This window comes from Bubalus kerabau, chromosome 6, assembly GCF_029407905.1.
Source record: "Bubalus kerabau isolate K-KA32 ecotype Philippines breed swamp buffalo chromosome 6, PCC_UOA_SB_1v2, whole genome shotgun sequence".
In the NCBI taxonomy this organism is placed as follows: Eukaryota; Metazoa; Chordata; class Mammalia; order Artiodactyla; family Bovidae; genus Bubalus; species Bubalus kerabau.
The window spans coordinates 99,389,624-99,411,945 of record NC_073629.1 but is presented as its reverse complement, the minus strand read 5'-3'; the positions used below and the strand labels follow the sequence as shown (position 1 = coordinate 99,411,945).

The window sequence follows — 22,322 nt, the reverse complement described above, 5'->3', positions numbered from 1 at the left end:
ATCAAGCAGAGCCCTTTGTGAGAGGCAAGCATGTGATGATGAGAGCCGAACTCCTGGCTGAAACCAAGTCCCTCCACAGCCGGGGAACCTCAGGTCATCCCAGACTCATGACATCAGCTCATGCAGCAGATGGCACCATGCCAGACTGACCTGGGCTGGGAAGAGCAAGAACCTGGGTAAGGTCAGGCTTACAGAAACATGATAATTATTATTGCTGTGAATGCCAGTTGCTCACATTTGGAGTTATAGACAGGGCACAGTACTGTAGTTAAGAGCCCTGATTCTGGATCCAGACTGCCCAGAAGAGAAGATGCGCTTCTCACATGTCAGATAAGGAAACTGAGGATGGGAGAAGTTCAGAGGTGTATCTGAGGTGACACAGGAAGGGAGAGGAAGGTCTGGGAGTAGATCCCAGGCCTCAGGTGCAACTGCTCCTCTCCAGTCTCATGAACAACCAGGGGAGGTACATTCTCTTGGCAGGTTGGAGCAGGCATGCTCAAAAATGTCAAGGTTGAAGAGCAGAGCAAGAAGCCTCATCAAGGCCTCTTGACTCCTGCTGCTGCTGCTTCGTCTTGACTCCTAGTTGGCTCCAACTGGAGTACTAGGTTTCATAAATCCCTGAGAGGTAGTGCCAGGAAATTTCCTTGGTCTCTGTCTCCAACCTAGCTACCTGGATACTTTACAAATGAGAAAACTGAGGCTTAGAGTGATTATTTGTCTGAGACCAGTAAGTGGTGAGAGCATAATTAAAACTCAGCTCTAAGAACTGTACTCTTTCTGCTGTACCTGGATGGCTTTAAGATTCCTGCCCAGTGATTATCCAGCCTCTACTTATGCATTTCCAGTGATGGGGAGCTCACTACCATCAAAGTAGCAGATCGAATCTCTGAAGGACAGCCATGATGGAATTTCTCCCTTCCATGGAGTCACAGAAATTGAGTCTCTTTATAACCTTCAGATCCCCTTTTGCCTTGGTCTTTGTGTTCCAGGTCAGCCCTTCAGAGATCTGGAGATGGTGGCTATGTTAACCCTGAGTCTTTTATTCTCCAGGCTAACACCTCCCAAACCAGGTTTCATGTTTTTGAGACATTCCCCCATCCCTCCCTGTATTAATTAGGGTTAAGTTCAACTGTGAGCAACTGATTCCCTCCTCTCCAACCTTACATACCAAAGAAAATTCCACAACAGTGGCTTAGCCAAGACTGAAGTTTATTTCTTTTTCACATAAAAGTCTGTGCAGGCAGTTCAGAATGGCATGGCACCTCAATGGTCTCAGAAACCCAGGATCCTTCTCTGCTGTGGTGCTGCTGCTTGTGAAAAATTTGACTCAACCTACTAAGCAGAAAGGGGAATATCTTTAGAATATCTGTGAAGTCTAAGGGTTCTAGTTTCAGGCAGAGGAGGAGGACTCAACATTGTCACTAAGCTCTGGCTCCTTGGGGTGTTTTCATCTGTGGATGGACTTTGATGTTAAACAGCACTCTCCACACGACAGGAAGGATGGTTGCTGGCAGCTAGACCTGCGTGCTCATCTTCTGATCCAAAAGGAGAACCTCCAAGAGTTCCATGTCCATGTATCCCAGAGCCCCAGAGTCTTTATATTCTGGCATCTCAGAGTTCATGTATTGAATCTTATAGAAGGAGTGATTGGCTTGACTTAGGTCCCACCTAGGCCTATCACCTTGGGCTTGCAATGCTGTGTTTGATCCAACCAGGTTGCCTGTCTGCTCCTGGAGGCAAGTGTGAGGAGGAAAGAGACTGAACAGCCCCATCAGGAGCACCACATGGAATACAGGAGATCTTACCCAACAGAGAGGTGGGACATCTCAAAACTGAACATATTCAGTTCACCATGCTAAGAAGATTGAATTTTGTCTCATAGGCAATGGAGAGTCCCTAGGAGATTCTGGCAAAGTGTGGCTAGTTTGATTGATCAGAACCATTTTAAAGGAAAGAAACTGAGGTAGACAGCATGAGAGAGAAATCCAGTGGCTTCAGGGACCAGGGAAAAACTCCCCCTGATGGGGATACACATTTTCCTTCCTTCAGGGAAGGGAACTGATGGGGGAGAAACAATGTTGTAAGAGAACACATATCTCTAGTGATGATGTAAGCTAGATACAACTTTGTCTAGAGTCCCAGAGTGAGAAGTGTGTCGTATGATTCATTCATTTATTCATTCACATATCCACACATCTAACATTATCTGAGTATCTGTGTTGGATTTTATGCCTGGCAGGAGGTAGTGTTCAATAATGATGATGATGGTGATAAGAAATAGTTGTTGAGCTTCTCTGAAAGTTTCAGGCACTGGGCTAAGTGCCTTATTTCATTTAATTCCCACAACTATTCAATGAGGTAGGTACAATTATTATCGCTATTTTTGTAGAGGAGGAAAGACGAGGATGAAGACGATGTAATTTCTGTTCTCAAGGAGTACACAGTCTAGTGAGGGCAACAGACTAGAAAACAAACTGTGACAAGAGGGAATTAGCGTTTTGGAAACAGAGGCAGGAGCTCTGCACAGCCTGGCTAGTGTGGGGTGTTATGGGGAGGGGAAGCAACTCAGAAATCTTGACATTTGAAATGGATGGATTAGGAGGAGTGAGCTGTGTGCAAGGTGAAGACGTGAGAAAGAGCAAATCAGTGCCGAAGCTGGAGATGAGGCTGGACAAGCAGGCAGGGACCAGGCTGCCTGGTAGCCTTTGCAGAGAAGCACATGACGCCCAGAAGGAGAGCATCCCTGAGGAGGCCTCAGGCTGCCAGGCAGGTATCACAGGAGCCTCCTACAAATTACATGCCAATCACCCTCCCAGCTTCTCCCTTAACCTTCTAACTGCAAGCACCAGAAGGCCCTCTCTGGCTGACCTCAGATCTCAGCAGCACCCTCTGGGTATTTATTACCAGCCCCTTTCTCCCTTTCCAGGTTAGAAGAGAGGGTGGTATTTGCTTGAATTGAAGTGTTTTCAGCCACCAACAGACCTGCCTGCTGATGTAAGGACGCTTGGCCAACCCCTGAAATTTGGAGCCCTTCAAAGTAGCTTGATCTGGGCTGGAGTCAGGGGAAAGAAGAGTTTGATCTTCCAGGGCAACTTTGCCCTCCCTGCCCTCCTTAATGCCCCATCCTGGAACAGGCCTGGAACAGCCCCCCGCCCCTAACCCCCACCTCTACACACGTACACACAAGTTCCTTCTGGCATTTCCCGTTCCTATTCAGGTGAAATGGAGAGGGCTCTGGGCTGGGACCTGGGATCTAGTTCCACTTTTGCTGTGTGACCTTGGGCAAGTCAACCCTCTTTCTGACTTGGAAATGGGTCTCAATTTCCCCATCTAAGAAACGAACTTTGAAATCGACAGTCCAATTTTGGGATACATGATTTCATTCTGTATTTACTGATGGTGAAGGGGGGAGGAAGGAAAACAGCACATTCAGCATGGAATGCAAAGGGTGGGTGGAGTGGATGGGCTAATGACGCTTTCTTTGGAGAAAGATCAGTTGCCTAGTGCGGTAGAGCGCTAGAGTCGAGGGTTCAGGCTTTAGGTTCTTGGGAGCTCGGAGCAGGAAGAGGGAAAGATGAGTTGGGCTCTCAAGAAGGCAGGATTTGAGCCAGGATGTGAAGCTTGGGTACAAGCTGTGAAAGGATACAAGCATGTGCAAAGTGGAGTCCAGAGGTTATAAGCTTCTGAATGATTTTGCCAAGAGGGGTGGGGAAGGGGCGCTTTGATCCCAGACCTGGTCGTCCAGTCCCTGCCTCGTTGCGTGTCTGCGCGGCTCCTCCAGAGGTCGCTGTTTCCCCGGAATCCGTCCCCAGCTCCAGCGCGGCAGAGCCAGGACTCTGGCTGGTCCCCTATAGCTTGGCTTCCACGGCTCCACAGCAGCTCCAAAGGACTCAGGTCCAGCAATATTTACTCGCCCCGGCTAGGACTTACGGCATCATCAGTGACCCTGCCTGGGTTTCCGAAAGGCTAAACGTGACGGCCCGTGTGCGCGTCCGTGCGTATAGGGTAGGGGAATCTCATTCGGACGGCTCCGCACCCGCCCCTCCCTCTCCACCCATTTGGGGCTGCGGAAAGCCGTCCGGTTCCCGCGGCACTGGGGTCCTCGCCAGCCGCGAGGACTTCATAGGAAGGAGGTGGCTGCTGCAATCCTCCTGGCTCTCCGCGCGAGGCCGCTGGCCCCTCCTCTCCTCGCCACGGTGCAAGCCCCCTGCCCAGGCTCGCACCCTCACATCCTCTTTCCCTGGAGGGTCACGCAGAGGCCCGGAGTGGGTCTGCAGCTCGAGACCAGGTCGCACCCCTTCGGGCCCCGAGGTGGAGCTGTGGGCCTGGCTGGCAATCGTTCCAGGGCTGTCCCCGGCCCAGCTGTGCGGTCGGGAAGGGGAGAACTCGGCACTGGCGCCGGCCTCTCAGAGACGTACTTGAGCACACAAAGCCACCGTCGCCCGGAGGAGCAGACACACGCATGCGGACCCAGGACGCACTCCGCAAGGCACTCTGACCTGATGCCCAGGCCTCCACACACCTGGAAGCGTCTCCAACTCCCCAGGCCCTGCGGCATATCTCCCAAGCGTGTGCGGCCGGTCCTTCCTGGTCGCTGTGAAGCCGGCTTTTCTGATCGGGCGGGTGGTCTGGGACCCGCGCTGTTTTTTCACCCTCTCCGGAGCCCGCAACCCTCTTCCCGCGAAGGAACCAGAGTGCACAGGCTCCGCGGCGCCCAGGGCTGGGTCCGGAGGGTGCTCCCGCGAGCCCCCATCACGCAGCCTGGGGACGGTGGCCGTGCACAATGGAAGGAGCGAAAGTCGTTTCCTCCAAGAGGCGGAGGATTCCCAAGGTGTGGGGGACCGCAGAGGCATCGACCCTTGAGCCGGTGCAGAGCTAGCTAGCCTGGGAGTGAAAGAGCTCACGCCGCCCGAGGCCCTGCCATTTCTGGGCTCGCAGAAAGGCCGGCCTCTCCCTGAACTCCTGTGTGTGTGGAGCCCCACCGCCTGCAGCTCGCCCCTGCAGGTCACACGATCTGGAGTCTCCCGCCTCCCACTAAGGGCCAAGACAGCCGACCGCCTTTGAGCAGGCGATGATCTGGAGGAGAAAGGGGAGATGGACCCGCTGTGGCCCAACCGCCGTCTTGCTCCAGAGCTGCGGCCCCAGGGAGGGACCAAAAGAGCGGGTGGCTGAGCGGTAGCTTGGCTAGGTTTGTGAGTAAAATCAGAGAAGCGTGCAAGCGTGGGGTCCCCTGCCTGGCTCAGGCGGCGCTTTGCAGCGGGTCTGCATGGAGGGGCGGACCTCCGTGCTCACAGCACACGAACCGTGGGAAGGCCGCGGGAGAGCTCTGCGCCGCTCCTGGCCGGTTTAGTGATGACAATTATATTCTCACAGTCATCCGAATCTCTCCTTCCCCTCAAGCCGAGAAGAGCACGTCTACAGGGGCCAGAAGAAGGGCAGGGAGGAGCCATAAGGGGAGGGACGCTATTGATAGCTGCACAGCGCAACAAACAAGCAACAACCTCTTGTCGGTGCTCCGAACATTTCCGAGTGGAAAATTCCCTGGATCAGCACCCGCCACCCCCGCCCCCGACGCTTTCCCTCAATCCTTTCTGGGCTGCTCCAGAAAGGTGGCTAAATAGTGAGATGGAGGAAAGAGGCTGAGAACTACCAGTGACACTGTAACCAAGACCCGCACAATCTGTCGCCTCCTGCTTCTTGGAGGCTGCAGGCATGGGTGCTGAAAGCCTAGACTTTTGTCAGCACCCAGGTTTTTGAGGCGAGGAGTGACAGACACACCCAAGGACGCACATACGACCCACAGACGTCGAAGAGGCAGAGCCTGCAGGCAGGAAAAGCTGGAGAGAAGGGCAGGAAACTAAACGAATCCCGAATATTGGGTCGCCATTCTCCCAGCCCCAGGGCACCTATTCCTGGCATTGTTCAAAACAAATTTGGCCAGACCTTTGGGAGGAGTGAGAAGCTCCCAGAAACACCTCCCCAGGCAAGCGTTGAGCTTGGGTCAGGTGTTAAGCAGCGTTATTTGAATAATAGAGGAGTTCTAGTCTGGGAGCCTGGACACCTGGGCCCAACCCAACCAAGGGGCTCTTCAAAAAGCCTAGCAAGTCACATGATCTCCTTGCACTGTTTCCACTCTTATAACTGTGTGTTCTGAAGAATCTGGAGGATTTTTTAAGAATCACCTTGCAAAACAGAGTTGGGGGGGGGGGGGCATGTCTTCTTTCCTTGACCTGAGTCTCAGCAGAATGGAGGGTGAAACAGGGCCAGGCAGAGGTGTGGGCTGGTGGCTGCAGCTGCTCTGTAGAAAGGTAGAGTCTTGACTGGAGCCTGAAACGCCTCAGTTAGTTTTACCCTGAACTTGGGCAGGGGGCTCGAGTGAGGGGAACCAGGAGAGAGTTCTGGCAAAGAAAGAAGCTACTGATTCATATTTGCCATTTTAGAAATAAGGACATTTAGAAAGTGAGATGGAGAAGGATGTTGCCACTGTTGTTCTTCTATTTACTTAGACATTACCAGAGCTCAGCTGGGTTGGAGCTGCTGTGTATGTGGTGGATGGTATGGGGTGTCTGTGAGTGTCAGTGAGAGGTCCCTGTAGTAATGAGCAAGCTTGAAGATTGCATAGGTTTGCCAGATAAAATAAACCTGGTAAATCTAGCAACCCTGGGTACGTGAGTTCATCTGGACTCATGCAAATACTTGTCCCCAAGGCCTTTATTTGCTTCCTGGGGGGCCACAACACCTATGAAATTCTGATTCCAGGGCCACTAGTCTCTGTCCAATTTCTTGATTATGGTTTGAGGACTGGAGCACTTCTCTTTTCCCAAGGACAGTCTTTGTTGCGGACCCAGCACACTAGGTGGTTCCCCTTGGTCTGAAGTCCCAGATGGGGGTGACCGGCAGACTTGCTCTCACAGGATATGAGCAGCCAGATCTGCCTTCCACTCTCTTCTGCTCTTAGCTGAATCACTGGGGAGGATGGAGAACTCTTATCATGAAGATTCCATGACAAGAGTTGCACCCAGCCATGCTTTTTCATGCTTTTTTGTAAGAGACTGAGTCCCACTGCCCCCGGGGCGTCTGTTGTCCCACCTGTGGAATACACTAGAACGGAGACTGCTGTTGGGTGAAAGATTTCATCCACTCTGACATGACCCTGCTGAGATATAGCCTGCAGGATGGATAAATCCCTTCTACTCTGCCCCCAGTACTATATACAGAAAACCTAGTTCAGTAAGGTGACTGGAGAGGACTATTAATAGATAGCAGCCGTGTAACCCAGCCCAGGGCTAGAAGGGGGTATGGGATCCAGATGGGAGACTATACTGCTCCAAACCCCTTTCTCCCCAGGAGTCTGCAAAGTGCCTTCAAGATCCTCCTTTGTATCTAGCCTAGAGTGATGTGGCTTTTACATTTTAGTCAGGGGGTGGATGTTTTTAACCTCATTTTTACAGAGGAAGAAACACAAAATACAAAGAGCAGGTAAGGAGTGAAGCCAGCACGGGGATCCCAGCAGGCTGGCTCCAGGGTCTTTGCTCTTTCCTGTTTAGAGCAGGAAACTGAGGCGGCGGTAGGGGTGGAGAATCACTAGCTGACAGTCCTACAGTCTGCGACAGCTGAGCGCAGCTGGGCTCGCGGCCTGCATGCCTGAGCTTTGACCACTGTGGGGCGCTATCGGGGCAGCAGCCGGTCCACGGCTCTACTTGGTCACGTCCAGTGCCCATTTCCCCTGTCACCCCCAGAGGCTGAGACGGCCCCAGTCTGAATTGGGAGTTACTGGTTGCTGGAGGGAGGCCAGGAGAGAAGTCCTTACGGTATGGCCAGGAACCCAGCTGATGAGAAAAAGAGCACGGAACCAACACTGTGTGCATAGGATTGTGAAAGCTGAAAGCAACACTGGCTTGCGGTTGAGGTCAGGGTTCATTGACAGAGGTCTCGGTGCTGCCTGTCGGTAGAGCCTGCAAGTCCGGCGAAACAAGGGGGAAGGGAGAAGGAACGTACGTGGCTCTGTAGTGAGACTGGGGATGGGAGAAACAGGGAAATTTAGAAAGAGATTCTCAGACCGACGAAGAGAAATCCAGATAAATGCAGGGTTTCCACAGAAAACAGAGGCAGAGATTCACCGAGAGCTAGAGAAACACAGTCACAGAGCTTGAGTGAGACAAACGGGTACCAACACAGAAGAAGATCCGATACAAGCAAACTCAGTGATGGGCCGGTCCGCGCTCTCGAAAGACGAACGAAGCGCCCCAGAAAAGCTTTCGGAAAGCGGGCAACGGGCACGCGAAGCGCTCCCTGGGTCTGCCAGCACACAGTCCCCCGTTTGGAGTCCCGCGGTGTGGCAAGGGGTCCCTTGTGGCGGGGTCCAGGCCTTGGAGGGGAAGACAGGGGTGCAGCCAGAATCGCTCACCTCTCCGAGACCCGAGGCTCAGAACGCCAGCTTTGCTCCTTGCGATCACTTAAGTGCGTCTCGCCTTGGGCCGGAAGCCGCTCGGGTTCCTTCGGGTCCCGCTCCGGCGGCGTTGGTCCCGGCGTCTCAGGCTCCGCTGGTGCGGCTCCAACCGCGCGTCGGCCTCGGTGGCCCGGGCGCTGCTTTGGGGAGATGACGGGTGGGGGACTATCGCTGCTGCTCCCAGCTCCAGCTGGCACCCGCGTGAACCCTCCCCATCCAGGGCTGAGCGCACTGAAGGCAGCGGCTCCAGGGAGCGAGCGTTTGCGGGATCTGCGGGCAAGAGGAGGCTCTGCCTCCGGCCACCCGAGCAGCGCTCCCGCGGCGGCGGCTGTTTGTTCCCGCCGGGCCCCTCCGCCGAGGCACTCTGCCCGCCCCCGCCAGCCCCACCCCGCTCGGGGAGCTCCGCCCCGGACTCGCGCTCTTCCGCCTTAAGCTGCCGCCAAGCGGGAGGGACTAATCCCCCGACCTCTCCAGCCCGGGGCGGGCGGGGGGGGGGGGGGGGGGCTGGGGGCCAAGACCGGCAGAGTAAGGGGGGAGGGGGTGCCTCAGCGCCTTCCGCCCGCGCCCTGGGCGCTGCCCCTGGCTCGGGCTCCCGGGGCAGCGGAGAGACCCGTCGCCAGTAGGATACTCAACGAGAGATGAGAGCGGCAGAGTGAACCACGAGGGGGCGCTGCAGAGCTGGGGGACACCCCTCCCCGCCAGTCCTCAGTCCCCCGCCCCCTCCCCGCCCGCGCGCAAAACACTCGCCCCAGAGGCAGCGCGGCGGAGCCCGAGCCGCGGCCGGAGCGGAGCCGGAGAGCGGTGGTGGCGGCGGCGGCACCATGACCCTGGGCAGCTGCTGCTGCGAGATCATGTCCTCCGAGAGCTCCCCGGCCGCGCTGTCCGAGGCCGACGCAGATATAGACGTGGTGGGCGGCGGCGGCGGCAGCAGCGGTGGGGGGGAGCTCCCTGCCCGCTCTGGGCCCCGCGCCCCCCGGGACGTGCTCCCCCACGGCCCCGAGCTTCCCCCGGAGGAAGCCGCGGGGGAAGTCGTGGAGGACGAGGAGGAGTCCGGTGGCTGCTCGGACGGCGAGCCCCGCGCTCTAGCGCCCCGAGGGGCGGCGGCAGCAGCGGGAAGCCCCGGGCCAGTCTCGGCGGCGGCCCGGGGCGCGGCGGGGCCCGGGCCAGGACCGCCGTCGGGGGGCGCGGCAACTCGGAGCCCCCTGGTGAAGCCGCCCTACTCGTACATCGCGCTCATCACCATGGCCATCCTGCAGAGCCCCAAGAAGCGCCTAACGCTGAGCGAGATCTGCGAGTTCATCAGCGGCCGCTTCCCCTACTACCGGGAGAAGTTCCCCGCCTGGCAGAACAGCATCCGCCACAACCTCTCGCTCAACGACTGCTTCGTCAAGATCCCCCGCGAGCCGGGCAACCCGGGCAAAGGCAACTACTGGACGCTCGACCCGGAGTCGGCCGACATGTTCGACAACGGCAGCTTCCTGCGGCGCCGCAAGCGCTTCAAGCGGCAGCCGCTGCCGCCGCCGCATCCACACACGCACCCGCACCCCGAGCTGCTGTTGCGTGGCGGGGCTGCAGCGGCGGGGGACCCCGGCGCCTTCCTGCCGGGCTTCGCGGCTTACGGCGCCTATGGCTACGGCTACGGTCTGGCGCTCCCGGCCTACAGCGCACCCCCGCCGGGCCCAGCCCCGCACCCGCATCCACACCCGCACGCCTTTGCTTTCGCCGCCGCCGCCGCCCCTTGCCAGCTGTCGGTACCCCCGGGCCGTGCCGCGGCGCCTCCACCCGGACCTCCGACGGCCTCGGTGTTCGCGAGCGCAGCCTCGGCTCCGGCCCCTGCGCCTGCTCCGAGCGCAGGGTCGGGCCCGGGCCCCTCGGGCCTGCCAGCCTTCCTGGGCGCGGAGCTTGGCTGTGCCAAAGCCTTCTACCCCGCGTCCCTGAGCCCTCCCGCAGCAGGCACCGCACTCCTGCGCCCAGGCCTCAAGACGGACGCGGGCGGAGGCGGCGCCGGGGCCGGGCAGAGGCCTTCCTTCTCTATAGACCACATTATGGGCCATGGTGGCGGCGGGGCAGCACCCCCGGGCGCCGGCGAGGGCTCCCCGGGGTCGCCGTTCTCGGCGGCGGCGGGTCCTGGGGGTCAGGCCCAGGTCTTAGCCATGCTGACTGCCCCGGCCCTGGCTCCAGTGGCCGGCCACGTTCGCCTCTCGCACCACGGGGACGCTCTCCTGTCCTCAGGGCCCCCGTTTGCCGGCAAAGTCGCAGGCCTCAGTGGCTGCCACTTCTGACCGTGTCGGGATCCGGGCCACTTTGAGCCCGCACTCCTCAGTCTCTCCTGGAGCTCCTGCGGTCCCAGCGGAACTCAGGGAGTCTATTTATGAAGAGTCTCCAGACTTTGGGCCGGCGCCCGTGGTTCCACGCTCGGAATCTCTCCGACAGTTGGGACGAAGCGGGCTTCATCGCTCAGGAAGAGGCCCGGGTCTACGCGACGAGGTCGCTAGCCGTGATCCCATTTCACTTTGAGCAGTAAAAGGGGGAGGGGATGTCTTCGCTTTTCCCCAGTCTCTGCGTCTCTCGGCAGCCCCGGAAGAATGTTTTCCCGGAGAGGTGCCTGCCCAGGCCCGGGCAGATCCCGCCAGAAACACCAACTGCGCAGAGGGGTCTCCCCTTCTGCTTCTCCCTCACTCCTTCCCCAGCTTTGAGGCCCTGATTGTTCAATATTATAATTTAAAGACATCTATTATCTACTTTGTGCTTAAAAGGAAAATGCAACCCCCCCCCCCCCCCCGCTATTTTCCAAAGCAGTTCGTTCTCTCTCGGAAGCCTACTGCAGTGTCTACACAGGCGAAGGTGAACGGAGAGGTGAAGCGAGGGTCTCCACAATGCCTGGGCAATCCCGAGGTCCCACTCCATTGAGGAAAATCCTCCCTCTTTTGCGTCGGGGGCGCTTTGGAAGGAACTTTACCCCTTTCCCGTGGCCGGCTGGGTCCAGCCATCCAGGGCCAGCAGCCCTCTCCGCGGTCTGCTCTGTCCCAGGCCCTGGGATATTTATTGTAGCTAAAGGCAATGAGGTTGGGGTGGGAGAGGAGGGTCTGGGTCAGGGACCGGAGAGGTGGGGGTGGGGTGGGCCAGGGCACATCCTGTGGCAGGGGTCCTGTAACCATGTGTAAATACCTGTATCGCAGGCTGCTATCTGCGTTCTCTGTCCACTGGGTGTGCATTGATTTAGACTTCTGCAATTGGGGAGACTCTGTGAAATCGTCTGATGGTTTGTGTGGAAGAAAAGAAAACCTGTCTCCCCCCACTCCCCATCAGTGTCAATTGAATAAATGTACGTGAACTCCAGCAGTCACCAGCTCTGTCTGCTTGCCTGCACTCCCCATTCCCAGTCCGGGGTCTCACAGACTCCTAGGCAGAGTGAAGTGAGGAAGGGCCCTGAGCAGGCCAGGCAGGCAGAGGAGGGCTTGGGTTTGTCAGATACAGGGGACACTGGCCTTGGCCTTCGGCTGTTGATAAGGCCAGGATTCTGGGGTGCCTGTGACCCCTCCAGCACTTTCATTTTCGCTCTGGTCCTCGAAGGTTTCTGCCTGGGGTGTCTGCAGAGAGGTTTTATTTCAAATGTACCTGGGGGATTCTCATCTCTTTCTAGTTCAGACTTAGCATGGCCTGGGCAGATCTGGGTGCCTCAGGCTCATGGACAAATATACCCATTAAGTACAATGAAAGTGTTTACTGATGCATATTCTGTAAGCCTTTCTGTGCTTCTGGACATGGGGGCTTTTATGGAGCTTGTGTTCATGTTTGTCTGGGTTGTCATGTAGCCTTGCTTTTTGTCCTTTATGGGGGGGGGTGTCAGTTGTATTTCAGGACATCTGTGTTTTTATTTCCATGTGTATCTGTGACCATGTCTCTGTGTTTTCGATTCTCTGTCACCATCTCTTTCTGTGTCCCTAAGAGGGGAGAGGTCTCTCTCTGGCCATTGTAGGGCATTCTTTGCGTCCCCCCTTGGACACCCCCCCCCACACACACACACATGGAATAATCAGAGTGAAAGGCCTGAATTGGAAACTGTGAAACCCTCTCTCCTCCAGCCAGAGAAACTTGGGGGAGGGCAGTATGAACTAAAGGAGAGGATTGGTGAGGCCTCGTTCTACTAAGGTAAACTTCCCCAGTCCTTGAGCCTTGCTCAGAACCTATTGCCTGAATGCAAAGCCATTGGGCTTGCTGGAGTCTTCCATGAGCCCTGAGTCTGGACTCACAGAGGCCAGACTTGCAAGTGTGTTGGGTGAGAGGTGATACTTGGGGTGAAACAAAGATGGTTACTTAGCTCTTTTCTCTGAACATTCAACTAAGGTCATAGGAGAAAAAAGAGAAATTTGGAGGTGCAGTAAGAAGCAGTTCAGCCTTCAGAGAAAATAGACACATGCTGGGGGCGACACGTCTCTTGGGAGACAAGTGACAGAGAAGGAAGAAGGAAAGGTCAGAAATCAAATGTAGTGAGCTTGAGAGGGGCAGACAAGGAAAAGCCTTACAGGCTGCTTTAGGCAAATCTCGGGCGTTAGAAGCAGTAGGAAAGAAGGAAGAAGTAGAGGAGACAGTACCCTGTATGAAGAGGGTCAGAATCAGGATCAGGGTGAGAACACACCAGGGTCCAGGAAGAGTGGTTGGGACTCCTAAGTCTCTTAACACCTTCCTTTCAGTTAAGGAGAGAGGAGGTTCTAGGCATAGATGTTAAATGCAATCCCTCTGCCAGAGGTGAGGCATCCTCTCCTCCATCTTGTTGAGAGTCTGCGGGAATGGAGTGAGACTGAAGCACAGAGCTCCCTTCCAGTGATTTTATCAAATAGTTCAGGAGAAGGAAGGTTAGATTCAGTGGTAGATAGAGGGAAATGTCTGCTGATTCTGGGATAATGGTCTCTTGCTGGCTGCTTCGTTGACTTCTGTTGCTGAATTTGATTTCATTTCTTTTCACTTGAAGGTTGAGCGTTTGAACATGATCGTGTGTTTGCCCTCTGTAAAACACTTTGTAGCTTAGATGATCTAATTTACCATGAATATGCCACCCCCAGATATTAGGTTGGAGCGTTAAGTAAAAGATACCAATTTGTTTCTCCTCTAGAAGAGAGAAAATTAAGTCAGCCAGAATTCATATCTGATGGTGTAGATAGATATTTCCACAACTGCTACTTCCAGGAGAAGCAGTGGGTCTTTTGGGATTGTTCAGTGTGTCTTTGTGAAGAGTGTGTGTGTGCATGAATTTACGCATATTGCTTGGTGTATATGCGTCAGAGGGTCTGTATGAGGAAAAGGTAGAAATAAAGAGGATTGGAGAAGAGTGAGATGCATCCTTTCAGGGGATTCTAGGGAGCTTGGCGTCTCAGACCAGTTCAGACCCCAGTTTTGTCCTGGGTCAAGAAGGCCAGATCTAGGCCAGATATAATTACTGGCCTTGAAAAATACCAGACAAGAACTGTTGAGATATGTGCACCGTTGAAGTCAGGGGAGAAGGGAGGATATTTTGAATTCAGGACTCCTTCAGGTTGTGTGGGCTGGGAACCTGTTAATTAAGAGCTGGCAAGGACCCACCTGGGACCTGGATTGTAGGGAGGGGCAAGGAGAAGGCTGAAGTAATCCCACGTTTGTACGGTAGAGGCCTGGGACTTCTTTTCCCCCCTTCCCTTGACAAGAGAGGTTCTATAATTGGCCCCCTCTCACCCTTTGGGTGCATAAGGGTGGTGGTTCAGTTTAAGTCCGCTTACCTAGGAGGGAAGCCAGCCTTCTGGGAGGAGAAATAGGCCATTCCATCTGGAGTCCCTCCTGTGGGTTCCCTGGCCGTCTGGGTGGATACAGCTGAGTCTCTGACCCCGCAAGCTCCAACGATCGGTGACAATAATAAGAAAATATCCAGGGCACACCTTCATCTCTCGAGGTGAGAAAAAAAATGCCAAAAAAATCGGCTTGGGGTTCAGTAAGTGCTGCTGGGAGCGGGCAGTTTAAAGGAGAAGAAAATTGGCGAATTTCACTGGTCAATTTCACTTCATTTCGTTCAATTTCGTTCAATTTCATTCCTTTTCATCCGGCGCCGGGAGGCCCGAGGCCACAAAGAGGGGGAGGGGGTCTTTCCGGGCAGAATTTCCCCATCTTGCAGATTTACCCTCTATGGCTGAGAACAGCCTTGATTCTCAAACTTTGACATACGTCTTTCAGCCAAGGCTAAAGGCAGACATTTTATTTCATTTTTATTTTATTTTACTTTACTGAAGGGTGTTTGGTTTCGGTGATCGGGGCACATCGGTGAGCCTCGCCCCATTTCTCTCTTGAAGCCCAATTAAATTGGTTAATTCTTTTCACCGCCGATTCCTCCCCATCTTTCTTTCTCCTGGGGCTCCCCGGACCACCCAGGAGCGGGAGTTGAGGTGGGGGCGGACACTTCCCACTCCATATCCAATTTGTTCTCGCCACAGCGGGCGCGTCTTCGTGGTTACAAAGCGCTTTTCCCCTGATGACTTTTTTCCCCTTTTCAAAAACACTTCTCTCTCTCCCGTTCAACTAGCAACCCACCCCTCCTCCCTCTCCGCTCCGGTTTATTTAAACTTCGCCTCCTCCAGCGCCGCCGTAGCGCACACTTAATGAAGTTGAAGGCTCGGTGAGCCCGGGTGAAGAGGGTTTGGAATCTGTTGAAAGGGGCGTTTTGTGACACTGATTGGGGCGGGGGTGGGGCCGACCGCGGACCAGACAATGACGGATCAGGCGGGTTTTCCTCCGCTTAGGGTCAGGCGAATAAAGGCGCCGACGCAGTTTAAACGAGGGACCCGGCAAGAAAAAAGGGGGAAAAGATTTGAGTGTGGAGCGTGCCTCTTAAGATTTCAACCTTAGCGGGGCGGTGTGAGGAGGCGGGTCGCCTAGGGTCTTTATGGATCGGAATCGGAATTTAACTGAAACGCTGCGCATCCCGCCAAAGAGAAGCGAGGCGAGTTTGGGTTTGCTCCCAAATTATTCCGATACGTGGTTCAAAAGGTTGGCAGGGTTGGGGCCTGGCGAGGTATCCAAGAGGACCCACCCGCACGCTGAGACCCAGCTCACATTTGACCTTGCGGCTGGTGTTCTGAAATTTCCGGAGAAACGGTGAAAGAGAACTAAAGGTGGCAGAGGTCGTACAGGATAATTCAGCCTCCTAAGCTTTTCGTCTATCAGGGCATTTGAGAGCAAGACAAATGTTAGAGTTTTGGAGTGGAATTATTCTGTTCCTTAAGGTCGGCATAGACACGTACCAACACAGAAAGCTGTAGGGAGGACAGAGATTCCCAGCTCTGGTTTAGGGAACGAATCTTTCCGCGAGCTGGTGGGCGCGGCGCGGGGCGGAGCGGGCACCGCCTCCTTTCGTAGCGGAGAAGCAGTGCGGCCCGAGACTGTGGCCGCTCCGGAGCCCCAGAGGCTTCGGACTGTTGGTGAAGGAAAGCGTTCTCCTCCGGTACCTGCGCCCCAGGGCTGGACTGGGCGCGGAAACACCCTCGGGGTTGTTTCCGACCCTCGCACAGCTCCCGGCTCTGATTCCTGGGTGTCTGCGGAGCTCTGTCTTTTCGCTCCACGCGGACTCAGAGCGGAAGACGCTTGTCATCCGCGTCTTTGCTTTTCTCCACGCGGCAGGGGTCTGCGCCTGCTGTCCTACCCCCGGCCATGCCAGCCTCCTGGCCGCAATCTCGTCCTCCTGAAGGGGGTCGACAGGGTCCGGGTCCTCAGCCGGTACCCGCCTCCTTCCCGCCCAGCTATTCGGGGATGCGCGGCTCCCAAGGGCTACGCATCAGCGCCCGCACGCTCCGGCGGCTGCGAAGATGCTCACAGCAGCTGCTACAGGGGGCCCTGAGCGTTTCGCCCCGGGAAGCCGGGATCTTGAAGGTCTGTGCTCATTTCCCCCGATGTTGGAAAAACGTCTTAGGATAGTGTCACCTTCGGGGCATTTCTGTCTACGAAGGCAGAATTATCCTTGGAATTGCGGTTGCATGGATCTTAGGACTGGAAAGGACGAATTACTGGCAGAACAAGATATTTAAATCAGTCCCTACGTTTCCAAAGAATCGCCGCAGCTCTGAAAAGCGTATTTCAAATTATGTGTGGACACTGCCAAACGGTGTGTGTGTGTATGGCGGGGTGGAGGGAGATGAGGGTATAGGAGTGCGGCTTATTGTCCAAATTAATTCATCGCCCCTTCCAGAGTGCCCTCGCTTTGTGTCCCCCTCCCCAGCAGGTGTCGGTGTTGTTTGGACTCCTAGACTAGCGGCCCATTCCATTCAGATGCAGATGTGCGGGTCCCGGTCACCGTGTAGGGAGACCACCACCCCCACACAGGCTCTAGTCCTCGCAGTGCCTCCGGTCTGCGCCTTTGGGGCCCGGGAGCTCGAGTCACAACTGCGAGTTCCATGCAAATGTCCAATCTTTGGGGGCTAGTTCTCCCTTCCCCACGTGTCACTCCAGTCCAGAGAGCGCAGCTGGTGAGGTTATCACTTAAACTAGCCTTGGACCCAGATGGCAGGAGCCTAGAGGGTTCTGAGGACGGTATGGCTCCACTTTCTGCTTTGGAATGGAAGAGACCCGACCGGTATTACACAGCGGAACAGTTGTGGATCGGGCCAGTGGATCCAAGAACTTGGGCTCCCAGTATGGAGTGGAGGAGTCGGATCGCAGGGCTGGAGACGCTGCTGGGCTGGCCTTGCATTGGTACCATTCGACAGCCCCAGGCAGACTGGAGGATCGGAGGACTGTTCTGAGGATCTTTTTGCAAAGCTATGAGTCTTTGATATAGCATTAAGAGGGCAGATGGACTTCGAGGCAGCTTCCGGGTTCTGATGGGCCCCAGGCAGCAGGTCTGTCCTCTGATCTGTTTACCCCGTTCCTCCTCCCTCTGTTGACCATCTGAAGAGTGTGAGGCCAGTGTCAGGGCTCAGTTTGTGTAAAGAACAGTTTTCCTGTTCAAGGAGGTACCTGTAAGGATCAAACGCTGGCGAGTTAATTTGCCTTAGGCCCTGGACATCTCTTAACTCTTTGGCTCCTTCTTTCCACAAATATTTATTGAACACCTACTGTGTGCTGGGCATTGTACCAGAGGTACAAGCAGCAAACATCTGCCTAGCATCATAAGATGCCGTCTAATTCTGATAGTGGAGAACAGAAGAGAAACAAAAGAAGTGATTATTACCATATTTGAGGTTTAAAAAAAAGTGGTATGTTAAGGGTTAAGGATGGTAGATTTCCACTTTATGATGATGGTTCCAGGTATCACAGTCTATGTGTATGTGATTTTTGAGTATTTGGGGGTCTGTGACTGTGTATATGTTTGTGTGTGAGAGGAAATATGTGTCTGTGTGGGTGATGGCTTGGGGCTGAACACTTGCGTGTGCTAGCATGTATATTTGTGACTGTATCACTGTGTGAGAGTGTGGTCCCCCGCTCCTGGGGCAGAGGGAGAAGCTGGAGGGATGTGGGTGTGGAGGACTGGGGTGGAAGGGTTAGAAATAGGTTTCTTCAGGGGTGGGGAGGAGTCCTGAGTTCTGAGCCTCATCCCTTATTCTTCTAGCAAAGACTGAGACCTGTCCACCTTCTTCCTACTTCCTTCCCCACTGCAGGCAAAGCTGGGATTTGGGGGCAGCCAGTGAAGGTACTGAGGGGCACAGTGACCAACCCGTAGTGGAGCAGATTAGCCTTCCCCTCAAAGCCTCCACTTCCCCCCTATCCCACTGGTGTCCAGTCCCTTTAGCCTGCCTTAGATGGGTGGCTCCAGGCTCTTCCAGAGCAGTGAAGAGGCTCCACAGTCTGGCCTCTGACCTGCTCTTCTGCCTGGTGCCATGAGATGCCCCCCCCACCCCCGCCCCACTCCCCGCTTCCACTCTTCCATCCCACACTTGGTCAGCAGCCCCGAGGGCTTTGGAGTCTTCATTCCTAGGAAACTAATCTCACAGCAAGAGGACTGTGCCGTTTGTTGAGCTGGTAACACTGGAGCTTGCAAGGTTTCCAAGGCTAACATTGAATGGATGGAGAAACAGGTCTAGAGGAGGGGTGAGGATGGGTTCGCTCAAAGTTGCTCAGCAGGATGCCAGATATAATGCTGGAATCTACAGGCTCTATGAACCAACATCAATAGTTAAAGTATTTGCTTAGGCATTTTGAGGGAAATAAAAACCCAGCATCTCCCCTGGTTCTCTAGGGAAGTTTTAAGTGTAGTCTGGGTTATGGATGCTTCTGAATCCTTGCTTCCCAGAGGCAGGACTGGAGGAATGTTGAGATCCAGGTGTGAGAAAGCAGACTATGATTCAGATAAGTTAGGGTATGGGGTTGGTTGCCCTTAGGTGAATGAGGTGCAGTCAGGAGGAGTGTGAGTGAGCAAGAACCTCTTGTGTTCCACTCTATGCCAGGTTCCTGGGCTGGGGCAGACAGCCGAATCCTTCCGTGAGCCCCAGACCTGGCGAATTTGGGGCAGCAGCTTCGCAGTGAGGAAGGAGCAGTGGAGAGGCAGGAGAATAGTCAGGGTTTGCCAATAAATTGTCTCTTTCCCTTCAGTCTTCCCAGTGAGTAGCATTCCTCCTTCCCGGTTTCTATGAGTATTTTGGCCAATCTGTCAGTCCACCCACCTGGCTACCCCGAGTCTTGCTTCCCATGCCCCATCAGACTTTAGACCTTTCAGACAGTGGAGGATAAATGAAGAAAATCTGAATCAGGTAGGCCTGAGGTTCCCCTGGCTGGAGCCATTCCTTCCTGAACCAGGATGGATGCAATGGCCCAGTTCTAAGGCTTTGAGGAATGTTGGTGGGCGGTAAGGCCAGTGTATGTGTGCGCCTGTGTGTGTGACCCCACCTGCGTGCATGCACAGGGGTGCATAGAAATTCTGAGTTACACTGACCCCCGAATGGTACCAGACTTTGATGCCTCTTTCCCTTCCTTCGCAGTTTTCATTTTAGCACCTTCCTGAAGATGATTAATACTAGGGGCAGAGACGGGGAGGAGGGGAGAGGATTGCTGCCTCTGTGGCCTGGGGCCAGTCCTTCCCGCCCTCACTGAACCTCAGTTTCTCTGTCTGAGAAATGAGCTGGGTTGCGTTAGCTTGGACTCACCTTCCAGGTCTGGGGTCAATGACTTTGCCCAGCTCCTCCCTCTGGTCCACCAAGGAGTTCTCGCTCCTCCCTCCACTCTCCTGCCAGGGTGCAGGAAGGGACAGAGCTGGCCTGCCACAGGTTGTGCTGGGACTCCAGAGACGCAGCCCAGGGGGCCACCTCAGGGTGTCCCTTGTGTTGAGGGGTAGGAGAGTGGGGGCTTGACTCGCTCCTTTCTGGATGCAGGAGACTTCTAGCCTAGACTGTGTGATCTCTCCTCCCCTGGCAGAGCTGAGGAGCTGAGTCTCCAAGGACTTCTTGGTTCCCTGATTCTGCATAAACCTGCCTCCTTTGTGGATAATGGGGAATACATGCTACTGTGAAGGTGAGTCAGCACCTGGCAGCATGCTGAATTCCCTGCCCTTTGTGGCATTGGGATAGGTGCCAGGGAGTGGGAGGCTGGTCTCCAAAGTGACCGGGAGCCCCTTCCCCAGCTCCCTTTACTCCTGCCTCTGTTTGTCCAGAGACACCGCACCCCCCTTTCTGGGAAGCACTATGGGGAGTGTCCGCGTGTTGAGGAGGAGGGAGAGGGGCTGGAAAGACTGGAACCAGGATAGGTGGCCCGCGGCGGCGTGGGAAGGACAGTTCCAAAGCCCGGCTGGGGAGCGGGCTGTGTTCTGCTTCTTCCTTTGGTGTCCCGTCTGAGGGCAAACTTGAGAACTTCAGATTGTGTAGGGTTGTAGCGGCAAGTACACAGAGCCAGGGGGTAGGGGGTGGACCGCGCTCTCAGAGACAAATCCGCTGCAAGCCTGTCCGCAGACCGAGACCCAAGGCAGAGGGGAGAGGCGGGAGGGGGAGGGTCGGGCTCCGTGGTCGCTCCTCCTGGAACGGAGCCTGGAATTTCCCGATGACTCGTCTGCTCTCCGCCTGCATCTAGGATTCTCGCTCTCAGATGCGCTCACACACCCAGTTGCACGCTGTGAGCAGAAAGAGCCACAAAGATGCGTGTAAAGACTATTGGGAAGCAAAACACTTCCTGCAGGGCGAGGCCCGGGACCTCCAGTCTCCCCACCTCCACCAGGCTCCCCACCTGAAAGTGAGAGGAACGAAGTTCCTGAAACCCTCCCAGACCCAGATACGAGCGCCGACGGGGCCCTGCCACCTGGGGGCGCCGCTGGCCCCGAAGTACCCGGAGCTTTCCCGCCGCTACCGAGGAGGTGACCCCGCCCCGCCCGCTCTGACCCTCCGTTAGAGGCTGATCTGCAAACAGGGAAGCTCTTGCTTTAAAGCGAGCCGACCTAGCGCTATAAGGGATGACCAACTCTGAGCCCGCCTGACCCTGCCCTAACAGGCGTGACCCTGCACTGACCCGGGCCGATCCACGCTAACGTGCTAAGGGGACGTGCTTGGGCTAACCCGGCTGGCTCTGTGTTCTCGCTCGCAAGGCTTTTCCTCACAGATTAAGTGCTGAGGCTGTCCAGTCCTTGTCGTAGGTCCCCAAGCTCTGGCACCGGAACTGGACCCCTCATCCTCACCCCCACCTTCACACCGGTCGCTGCTCCATCCTTTCTCCCTCTGGCACATCATTTGAAGAGAAGGCTGGGCTTGCCATAAAGGTGGTGGAGTGTGGGAAGGAGAACTTCCTTAAGAAACTGATTCTGTAGAGGCTGCGGCATCTTGGGGGCCAGGGCTATGTGTGCCTTCCTGTGTCTATGCTCCCACCCTGCCCTCACCTCTCTGTCTACACTGGCAGCTCTAGCTTGGGGCAACTCCATCCTCTGTGGGCCCAGTGTTGCTCTCTGTGAAATGAAACGAGCTTACCACCAGGCCATCCCTCATTTGCTGAAATGTCCTTCCATATCCACTCATCAGTCTCAATTCATTTCAGCAAGTCTCTTATTACCTGCTTTGTGCTTGAGGATACAGTGGTGAGCAAAACAGATGTTGTTCCTGGCCTTAAGGTGATGATGATCTAGGGAGGAGAGGAAGAAACAGACACGTGCATATCTAATAAAAACTGTAACATGGGCTCTGAAGGCAGGAGACAGGGGGCTTTGAGAGAGACTAGCTGGAGGATATAATTTAAGAGGTGAATCACTTCCCCGCTCTGGCACGCGGCAACCTGTTGGGGAGACCGACCACCACCCAAAACTCCATCCTGTTTGACTCTGATGCCTATCAACAGAGCTCTGACCATGGGGTTACCAGTCACTGCATTAGCAGGGAGCCAGGGTCCCCTTCTGCTGTGCCATTGTCCATCTCAGAGAATTACTTTCATTCCACCAAGAGGGATTCACCCTTCTTTCTTATATTCAGGGAATCTTCAAACTCGTTTTCCTCTCCCCTGGTCCTTGGAGTTGGAAGAGGCAGTCTACCCTTCAAGAGCTGCTATGGAAGCCAGGCCAACTTTGAGATACAAGATCCCTTTGATTCTGAGATCTTTTTACCCATCATGGTCATCTGGCACAATACATTGTTGTTCATTAGAAGAATGATTCTAGATGTCTATGATTCTATCCTTTGATAAGTCCAAGAGTCAGTGATACTAAGGTTCGTGCATTTGATTGTCTCTTCTCCCCCTTTCTATTAATACCTGGTTCACTCCCAGCTCAGGTGTCACTTCTTCCAGGAAGCCTTCCATCCCTATCCCTCAAGGCTGGTGTTAGATCCTGTCCCCAGTACTTCTACAACCCCTGGTGCTTTTAAATAACTATTGTAGAGTGTTTTCTACTCATTGTTCTACCTCCCTTACCAGACTGGGAGTTTCCCGAGGGCAGGAGCTGAATCCAGTGCATCTC

The 22,322-nt window shown here is 55.0% G+C and overlaps 1 protein-coding gene and 2 long non-coding RNA genes across 3 annotated transcripts in view; 2 read left to right on the top strand and 1 right to left on the bottom strand.

The window, feature by feature from the left end:
• Positions 1-3,180: 3,180 nt before the first annotated feature.
• LOC129655485 (uncharacterized) lies at positions 3,181-8,811 on the bottom strand. The gene is made up of 3 exons (XR_008716022.1): positions 8,408-8,811; positions 3,734-3,950; positions 3,181-3,632 (listed from the first exon to the last, which is right to left on the bottom strand). It is a non-coding gene; the product is annotated as an uncharacterized LOC129655485 (long non-coding RNA).
• A 390-nt stretch (positions 8,812-9,201) lies between these two features.
• Positions 9,202-12,791, top strand: FOXD2 (forkhead box D2). The gene has a single exon (XM_055585964.1). It carries the CDS (start codon positions 9,271-9,273, stop codon positions 10,729-10,731), a length of 1,461 nt encoding a protein of 486 aa, XP_055441939.1. The 5' UTR covers positions 9,202-9,270; the 3' UTR covers positions 10,732-12,791.
• Positions 12,792-14,022: 1,231 nt separating this feature from the next.
• The window catches only part of LOC129656253 (uncharacterized), a 30,489-nt gene continuing 22,189 nt past the window's right edge, over positions 14,023-22,322 (top strand). Inside the window, exon 1 of the long non-coding RNA XR_008716305.1 lies at positions 14,023-14,372. This is a non-coding gene — a long non-coding RNA (uncharacterized LOC129656253). The remainder of the gene's footprint in view (positions 14,373-22,322) is intronic.

Coding starts and splice junctions, on each gene's coding strand:
- FOXD2 (XM_055585964.1), top strand. CDS start 9,271: ATGACCCTGGGCAGCTGCTGCTGCGAGATCATGTCCTCCGAGAGCTCC.